The following is a 10,118-nucleotide window of genomic DNA, read 5'->3' as shown; positions in this document are numbered from 1 at the left end:
ATCATATAATTAACCTTCAACACAATATTTGACTATGCACTTGTTTAAACTGGTACTAAGTTTCATTAACAAGCTCTAATGACCTTTATTACAAAAATCATTTAATCAAAATAAGCTCTTTAAATTAAATCTAACTTTTTACTAAATTAACCAAACAAGCTCTTGATCAACAAAGAAAAGTTGCATTAGACACAGTGTAATTTCCCAGTAAAGTTTAATACCTCTCATAAGCTCGGGGGCGTTAAAACTTCTTTGATCAATCCATATTAGACTTAACACTAATTTCAGAATTAATCCAATATATGTCACTTTTTACTAATTAATCTAGAAAATTACGGATCTAAACAATTAGATGACTAGAATGATTCACAAACAATTTAAGTGGCCACTAGAAACTGAAATCAAAATCAAACATTCGATTTAACACAGAATTGATCAAACTAAACAGTAATCATAGTCAAACATAGTGCTTAATGACTAATCATAGGAAGATGTCACATCTTGTGAAACTGAAATCTAAGTTTTTAGCCTAACATGGCTAAAAACATATTACAAACAGTGAAAATAGAACCTAAACGATAAATCTTACTAAACTATGAATTGGAATCAAATCAACTCCTTCAGATCTATGCTCTTCACTTGAAAACCTCTGAAAATCACATCTGAATCACCAGGAATCACCAATTAGAGTTACTAGAAGGGTATGGGGTTATTTTATACGTATAACTATCAAATAACCGAACCTGTGATTGCAAGGGGGTACATGCGATCGCATGTATCACCCACAATCTTGTCACGCGATTTTTTTAATGAAGTACGTTGCTATTTTGGCACAAATTTACCAACCTACAATCGCAAAAGCACAACCTGCGATCGCAGGTTCCTCTTTTTCCTTGGCTGATGATTTTTTTGGCTCGACAAATCCTCGTAAGCAACCTGCAATCCCAAAGAGAACCTGCGATCGGAAGAACACAACCTGCGATCGCTAGCTGCTTCTTCTGGCTCTTTTGGTCGTCGTTCCTCCTTCCAATCAGTCCCTGATCATTTCCTGGCATCCCTTCTCAGTCTAGACTCCAATTTAGCTCCAAAGCATTGACAAATGCATCCCGAACTTGCGCAATCATCCATGTGCTCCAAATGGCCCTGAAATGTCATAACAAACGTGAGTAGTACGGGCATTCTACAAAATAATCATGAAACACGAAATACATAAGAATAATCGGGAATTAGTTAGCTTTTATAATGAAATACGTAGGAAATTGTGCTAAAAGATGCATATAAAATGCATCTAACAAACCTCCCCAAGCTTAGACCTTACTTGCCCTCAAGTACGAAAACGATAACTTTGGAAATGGAATTGGGGCTAAACGCAACAACAGGACAACCTAGACACACATCAACTAAAAGAAACAAAAACCTAAACAATAAAAACAACCAAAGCTAAATATAAAACATATGCATGTAAAGATAAAGAAATGAATAATGAACTAAAATAGAATGCAAATAAGGAATGATCAATTAAAATACAACATGTTCTTTTTTTTTCCTTTTTCTCTTTTATATAATTATTTTTTACGATCAGACTTTACATCGATAATGGGCTCCAATCATTAACACCAAAGCAACCATCCTGCTATCTTTCATGTATCACAGATTCCCAAAGTAAGGAAGACCACAAACGGTGTAACCCAATAGTCCAACTCGAGTTTTATTTAAACTTTGTACCTTAATTAGCTTTATGAGCAAAAATTACATAGTCCGGATCTCATGTCCTTAAGACTAGATGGCCAAGAATCAGAATCGACGCATCCTTAAGAACCCGCACGACCAAATCAGCTTTCATCGAAGCAGCAAGGACCAACTCCCGTAGGAGCCCGAGCTCTATGATTTCGCTTTTTCGAGAGCCACAAGTATCATATCACACAGTTCTTTATTCGCCATATATAACTTTGGAACGACTTTAACTTGATTGAACTTTGATTTGTACTTTGTTTTGAGCTTGATTTCTTCAATCTTTTTTTTTGGGGGAATTTCTTGAAGTTTCTTCAATTGAGTGCTTGATATTCTTTGATTTGAGTATTAGATATAACGTTGTACCCTTTCTTCATTTTGACTGTGTGGGTCTGATACTTAAGGTCTCTGTTACCGCGAAGGAAACGCGTGTCAACAAATAGGGTATGTAGGTTCAGAGTTGCCAATAAAGATTCTTTTAAAACATTAATAAGCAACTCATCCTAGAGCTGTTATTACCACCCAAAAAACGTTTCAGTACGCTATTTTTTTATTATCTAAGGCTGGGGTCTCGAATCACGGTGTTTGGATCCCCTGTTTATGACAGCTGATTCCACACTTCCAACAACAATCGGATTGCTTCATATTTTTTTCATTTATAATTCTCAATATCCCACTTCATGGAGCTATCGTATGTAGAGAGTGTCATCATCTCGTAAAAAATTTTTAATTTTTTTTAAATGCAAGAAAATGAAAATATTTTAGAAAACTAGAAAGAAATAAAATGACAAATAAAAGAAAACATAAATGAAAAATCTTTTTGGATTTTTTTCAATTAGAAAAAAAAAATAAAATAAAAACATTTTACAAAAAAGATAAGAAATCCCCTCCCCAAGCTTAAAATTAAGCATTGCCCTCAATGCATAAGGAGGAGTGAAAGACGACTAGTTGGAAGGGGGTGCATAGCGACGGAAGAAATCGTCGCGGAAAGTGTCGAAATCGTCACGCAAACCTAAGAGCTCATCACGATAATCTGTAACCTGAGAGCTATAAAGCTGATAATCTAAGCGGAGACCAGTCATAGTCTGCTGAAGAGAAGCCATATCCTGACGGAGGTCAAGATAATGCTAGTAAGTGAAGGGGTAGTCGGGGTCTGGGTGTGATGGCCTTGTGGGTGGGGGCTGATCCTAAAAGTCAGTCTGCATGGGATCAGGCTGCCTAAAGGAAACAGGTGTTGCGTCTGCGTAGTCTGGATGCTGAGTGGACGAAGATGGTCAATCAGATGGTGGTTGTCTGACTTGTTGTGCCCTGCGTGGGCGAGGAGGTGGTGGGATGTTCGATGGGAGAACCTGCATAGTGTTGCTAATGGGGTCTGCTAGGTCGATGACATCAGGGCCAATGACCTTGAAATAAGTGGAGCGACCCCGCATACAAACATACCCACCCGGGGTAGTACGAAGCATGTCCATAACCCGAAGGGTCTGCAGGGTCAAACGGAAGGAATCAGCCGAAAAGAAAGTGTACCCGGGAGGAGATTGCTCCGTGAGGGAGCGAGCAATGACAGTAATTAGACCACCATAGCGAATGGCACCGCAATTGCGAATGCCGATAACTCTATGAAACCATTTAATGATAATATCACCAAAATACGGGCAGTGTGAACCGATAATCATGCACCACAAAAGAAAAAGCTTAGCTTTTCTGGCGTTCGTAGTCTCAATCTGTGCATAGATAATATTGTATATAATTTTCAATGAAATTTTGAGAACAGGGTGCACGATGCTCCTGAATCATAAGACTCCAAACCGGTAATGGAGTACCAAAACTCGCGTACGTCAAAAGCGGGGGTGAGCTTGGATAAACTAGTGATGGGGGTATGAAAGATAGTACATAACTGGTCTACGTGAAGAGTGTGAGGGGTGCTAAAAATGTGAAAAGCGAAGTTTCACTCATGGTTTACCTCAATCAAGGTAGCTAAAAACTCTCGGGTCACTAAGGGACAAGTGGCAAAGTCCGCAGATAATAGGCGCTCCCAACCAATATTGGCAAAAAGAGCGTGAACACCATCATAAATATGGAGTTCCCGCATAAAGTGTGTGGATAGGGGCCCAAGTTGGTGGCATAATCTCACGGTCAACAAGCCGCTAGTAACAGTCAAGTGTAGCCTGTGAACCTAAATCCACAGTGACATTGTCCACCAGGACAATGTATGGTGACTCTGGAGCGTCACCCTGTCTATGTGAACGAGATGATCTAAGGGGCATATTTTTTTAGTTTTAAAGCAGGACAAGGAAGGCACAATTTCCAGGTAATAGAAAATAGTAATCAAACAAAAGAAATTATCTCTAACTACTCTCAAGCGGATACGCAAGCCCACACAAATATGTAACAAAAACAAAAATTCAGTTTCAGAATGAAGATACCTTACTGTGTGCTAAGCTGTAGTATATTTTTTGTGCCGAAATTTTTTTTTGACTTTTGAAAATCCGTTCGGATGAATCTCTTCTGAATTGTGTCATTAGAAAACGTTTCTACTTTATATGGCTTGTAGATGACTAACAGGACGTAGATGTGAAAAAGAAACTCACAAAAATTTAAATTTCAAAATAAACAAAATGAGAGTTTTGGAGAATTTCAACCGTGAAATCATGATTTTCTTACTGTATACATGTTGTAGGAGTAAAATAGAAGAGATTGATACCTTATTTGTGTGATTTTGACGAAAAACAAGCGATTTGGTGAAAAAAACTCGAAATGCAATGAATTTCAGAGAGAATTTTTGGAGTGTAGTGGTTAAAAATGAAGCTGTAATCGGTATATATACACATAGACATAACCTGCGACCGCAACGAGGGTACCTGCGATCACAGGTTTGACTTTTTGACTCAATGGCACGTTTTTCGAGGCAAAGCAACGATCATATAAAATTAAATGCATACCTGCGATCGCAAGGGGGGTACCTGCGATCGCAGGTTTGACTTTTTGACTGAATGACACGATTTTCGAGGCAAGGCTACGGATATACTAAAATAAATGGTTACCTGCGACTGGAGGTTTTGTAAAATGGCTAAAAATCAAATTTTTTTTCTTTCAAAAGTGAGATGGAACAAAAACAAGATACATGCGATCGCAGGTTGTCTATTTTCTTGAAAAAAATGCCCCAAAAAAACCTGATGACGTGATGCGAGCACAAAATGCCTAACCTGCGATGGCAAAGACTGGTCTTGCGGTCGTAGGTTCCACCAAAATTCTATTTTTCAACTTTTTTCAAATTCTCTCTGTTACTTTTTATTTTAAAAACATGATTCAGTTAAAAAGGAACGACCTAAGTAGCTAAAACACACAAAATAATAATAATAATAATAATAATAATAATAATAATAATAATAATAATAATAATAAATAAATAAATAAATAAATAAATAAATAAAAAGAAGTTTGTAAAAATGAAAACCAAAACAAATGCCCGGGTTGCCTCCCGGTAAGTTGCCCATTTTTATTGTCGTTGGCTCGACATTGTTACTTGGGTTCCTCAATTGCAGTAAGTCAGGACCTCGGCGACCTCCACTTCTTCATTTGTAACATGAAACCCTTCGTAAAATGGTTTGAGACGGTGACCATTTACCTTAAAAATCTTTCTTGTTTGTTCACTCTTAATTTCTAGAGCACCATGATCAAACACGTTAGTAACAACAAAAGGTCCCACCCAACGAGACCTCAATTTACCGGATATAAGTTTGAAACGAGAGTGATATAAGAGTACCTTTTGACTGGTAATGAATACCTTTCGCGAGATCATCTTGTCATGAAACGCTTTCGTCTTGTCCTTGTAAATTGCTTCGTTCTCGTAGGCATCATTCCTAATTTCTTCTAACTCTTGGATATCCAATCTTGTTTTCTTACTAGCTTCATCCATGCTCATGTTTAACTTTTTGACAGCCCAATAAGCTCGATGCTCTAATTCAATCGGTAATCAGCAAGGTTTACTGAAAACAATTCTATATGGTGACATACCAATAGAAGTTTTGTATGTTGTCCGGTGAGCCCATAACGCATCATCCAATTGAATACTCCAATCTTTCTTGACTGGATTGATAGTTTTCTCTATAATTCCCTTGATCTGTCTGTTTGAAGCTTCAGCCTACCCATTCGTTTGCAAGTGATATGTTGTAGATACACGATGTGTGACACCATATTTCTTGAGGACTGCTTCGAGGGTACGGTTGCAGAAATGTGTGCCCCGATCACTAATAATAGCCTTTGGTGTCCCAAATCTAGCGAATATATTTGTCTTGACAAAATCAACCACAACCCTAGCATCATCTGTTCGGGTAGCTTTTGCCTCGACCTATTTGGATACATAATCCACAGCAAGTAAGATGTATACAAACCCGAAAGAAGGCGGAAATGGACCCATGAAATCTATACCCCAAACGTCAAAAATTTCACATACCAAGATCGGAGTAAGTGGCATTTAATTATGAGATGTCAAAGACCTAGTCATTTAACATCTTTCACAGGTTTTGCAAAATAGAAAAGAGTCACGAAAAATATGCGGCCAATAAAGACCGTTGTCCAAGACCTTGCGTGCGGTACGTTGTGGACCATAATGCCCTCCACAAGCTTCTAAATGGCAGAAATTCAGGATTGACTTGACTTCATCTTGAGGTGCACATCTTCTAATCACCTGATCAGCATAGTGTTTCCATAGATATGGTTCGCCCCAAACATATCTTTTCGCCTCCTTCTTTATTTTATCTTTCTGGGCCCAGGTGAGATCTGGAGGGAGTTCTCTGGAGACCAAGTAGTTCACAATATCAACAAACCAAGGAGGGTTCTGAACAGCGAATAGATGCTCGTCAGGAAATGTTTCGCGGATGGGTTTCGGGTCTTCAGGTGGGTTGAGTCGGCTCAAATGATCAGCTACCAAATTTTCTCTCCCACTTTTGTCCCTAATCTCTATATCGAATTTCTGTAGCAGCAAAATCCATCTAATCAACCTGGGCTTTGAGTCTTTTTGGCAAGAAGGTACCGAATGGTTGTGTGATCTGAAAAGATTATGACTTTCTGGCCCAACAAATACAGTCTGAATTTTTCCAATGTAAAAACAATTGATAGCAACTCTTTTTCAGTGGTGGAGTAATTTGCTTGGGTTCTATCCAAAGTCTTTGATGCATAATATATAACGTGTGGAGCCTGGTCTTTTCTTTGCCCTAGAACAACTCCAACAGCAGTGTTACTAGTGTCACACATTATCTCAAATGGTAAACTCTAATCTGGGGGTTGGATGATGGGGGCATAAGTAAGAAGATTTTTCAATACATCAAAAGCTTTCTTGCAATCTTCATTGAACTCAAATTCAGTGTCTTTTTGCAACAGGTGGCACATGGGAACTGATATCTTTGAAAAATCTTTTATATACCTCCTGTAAAACCCTACATGTCCAAGCAAGGAACGCACTTCCCAAACATTCTTCGGGTAGGGTAAGCTCTTTATAACATCTATTTTTGCTTTATTGACTTCCAAACCTCATTTTGAAACAATATTCCTAAGAATCGGATCTTGGTCAACCAGAATGTGACATTTTTCAAAATTTAAGGCCAGGTCTATTTCTATACATCTTTGTAAAAATTTTGTGAGGTTTTTTAAACAAATATCAAAGGATTCTCCATAAACGGTAAAATCATCCATGAAGACTTCTATGGTATTTTCGACATACTCAGAAAATATACTAACCATACACCTTTGAAAGGTGGTGGGTGCGTTGCAGAGTCCGAATGGCATATACCTATACGTGAATGTCCCGAAAGGCAGGTGAAAGCCGTTTTCTCCTGGTCTTCTGGAGAAACTAGAATCTGGTGGTAACCTAAAAATCCATCCAAGCAGCAGTAGTGGGATTTTCCAGCAAGCCTCTCTAGCATCTGATCTATGAATGGGGGAGCAAAATGATCTTTCCGGGTGGTTGCGTTTAATATTATGTACTCTATACACAGGCGCCATCCGTTCTGAACCCGAGTTGGAACCAACTCTCCTTCTTTGTTCTCTACCACTGTCACCCCGACCTTCTTGGGAAAAACTTGAACTAGGCTGACCCACTTGCTTTTAGAAATTGGGTATATCATCCTAGCATCCAATAACTTTATAACTCCTTTTTTAACCACCTCCGTCATTGGTGGGTTTAATTTGGGTTCGGCCTCTCGTGATGGCTTACAATATTCTTCCATTAGAATTTTGTGCATGCATAGAGATGGGTTGAGTCCTTTAATGTCTACAATAGTCCATCCAATTGCACTTATATACTCCTTTAGAATTCTGATCAGCTCTAACTCTTCTTTTTCTAACAACTTGTTGGATATGATAATCGTTAATGTTTCTTTTTCCCCAATATATGCATATTTCAGGTGTTCTGGAAGTGTCTTTAGCTCCAAGATGGGGGCTTGCACTACAAAAGGAAAAAAGCTTGGAGTTAGAAATTGGTAATTTAAGAGTTTGGGTACCATACCTCACCTTTCTCTGCTGGTCCATATGAGCTGCCATCTCTTGAACTTCTCTATCAACCACATAATTTTCGAATATAACCTGAGTTGCATTAATAGACAAATTTCTGTGGAGCACTAATGCTAGTGACTCACGGTTAGCGATCTCAAAATATTCTGCAGATAATGGTTTAATTACATGAATGAAATTAAGGGATGAAACATCATCTAGATAACGCATGGCATCATAAATATTGAAGTTGATAACTTCACCATCAAATTCCATTGAAAGGGTACCATGATAAACATCTATTTTGGTTCTGGCAGTTTTTAAAAATGGTCTCCCCAAAAGAATGGAACCTGAGTTTGGTGAGTCGTCATCTACCATATACAAAACAGAGAAATCAGCTGGGAATATGAGTTCATTCACTTGAACCAAAACGTCTTCCAGTACACCTTTCGGGTGCACTAGAGAACGATCAGCTAACTGGATGATAACTCTTGTTCTTTTTAAAGGCCCTACCCCGATAGTTTTAAAAAGTGAATATGGTAAAACATTTATAGAAACCCCTAAGTCCAACATAGCTCTTGGCACTGAAAGGTTCCCCAACTTGCAAAGAACAGTAAATACTTTTGGATCCTTACACTTTGGGGGTAATCTTTTTTGTAAAACAGATGAAACATTCTCGCTTACTTTAACTGTTTCATTTCCTTTTAATTTTCTTTTTGAAGTACACAATTCTTTTAAAAAATTAGCATATCGGGGTAATTGTTTAATCGCATCTTGGAGGGGAATATTTACCTCAGCCTTTTTGAAGAAATTCATAATCTCTTTGTCTTCCTTTTCTTTTTTCATGTTTATCGGTCTTGAGGAAAAAGGAGGAGGGGTAATTTTCACTTCAGCTTCAGCAGGTCCATCTTTTTTCTGCACCTCTTCAGTTGCATCAGATTCTTGCCCAACCACGATCTCTTCTTCTTCATCTTCTTTCTGAATTGGTCCTTTGTAGTTTTTACCACTTCTAAGGGTGACAGCACAAGCATTGTGCTTCGAGTTCTTCTCAGTCTGAGATGGGAATTTTCCTTGTGTTTAAGCTTCTAATTTGCTCATTGAGTTCACGAGTTGCGATACGTGCTGCTCCAGATTCTTGATGCTAGACTTTGTCTCATTCTAGAAAGCTTGGGTACTGGTTGCAAGACTTTTAACTATGTCTTCCAAGGACATGCTAGAACTACTAGCTTGTGACTGAACAGGTGGTTGCTAAAAATTGCTATGGTGCTGATTTTGCTGAAAAGGTTGCTAAAACCTGGGTGGAGTTTGATATTAGTTTCTTTGCTGAAAGTTCTGTTGAGGTCTTGGCTGGAAATTGCTATTTTGAGGCCCTCCCCAAGCTTGGTTGTTGCAATGCTGATCAAATGGATTTTGCTGAAATCCTCCCATAGCTTACACAGATTCGTTATCTTCTTGAAGTATTGGGTACATATTGGTTGGGTGCCCGGTTTTGCAGCAGATCCCGCAAGGTTTGACCTTTGGCTCTACACCTTTTTCTTTTGTCAACAAAAGGACGGATTTAGTGAATTCTGAAATCTGAGATTCCATGTGAGCATTGCTCATCTCCTTGACTCCTCTTGGATGGTCTGGGTACCACTCTTCCTCAGTTGCTGAATGTTTTGACTCATTGGCCAGCTTCTCTATTAGTGCACTAATCTTTGTTGGTGTCATGTCTGAAAGTGACCCTCCACTAGATGCATTTATTAGTCGCCTCTCCATAGGTATCAATCCTTCGCAAAAACACTGATACAGCTGGTAATCACTAATGCCATGTTGTGGGCATCGGACTAAAAGCTTCTTGAATCGCTCCCAATAAGTGTGGAGAGCTTCTCTTTTGCCTTGCTTTATACCCAAAATCTCCC

At 38.6% G+C, this 10,118-nt stretch overlaps 1 protein-coding gene across 1 annotated transcript; it reads right to left on the bottom strand.

The window, feature by feature from the left end:
* Positions 1–3,005: 3,005 nt before the first annotated feature.
* Positions 3,006–9,975, bottom strand: LOC145010340 (uncharacterized). The gene is made up of 9 exons (XM_078968896.1): positions 9,733–9,975; positions 8,229–9,270; positions 7,520–8,173; positions 7,054–7,166; positions 6,419–6,817; positions 5,990–6,079; positions 5,746–5,872; positions 5,357–5,688; positions 3,006–3,452 (listed from the first exon to the last, which is right to left on the bottom strand). The coding sequence occupies exons 1-9, from the start codon at positions 9,973–9,975 to the stop codon at positions 3,006–3,008; spliced, it is 3,447 nt and encodes a 1,148-aa protein (XP_078825022.1).
* Positions 9,976–10,118: the final 143 nt, after the last annotated feature.

The sequence above is a fragment of the Lactuca saligna genome, chromosome 8 (assembly GCF_052625555.1).
Source record: "Lactuca saligna cultivar CGN05327 chromosome 8, ASM5262555v1, whole genome shotgun sequence".
In the NCBI taxonomy this organism is placed as follows: domain Eukaryota; kingdom Viridiplantae; phylum Streptophyta; class Magnoliopsida; order Asterales; family Asteraceae; genus Lactuca; species Lactuca saligna.
The sequence above is the reverse complement of the archived record's forward strand: the minus strand, read 5'-3'. Positions and strand labels throughout refer to the sequence as shown.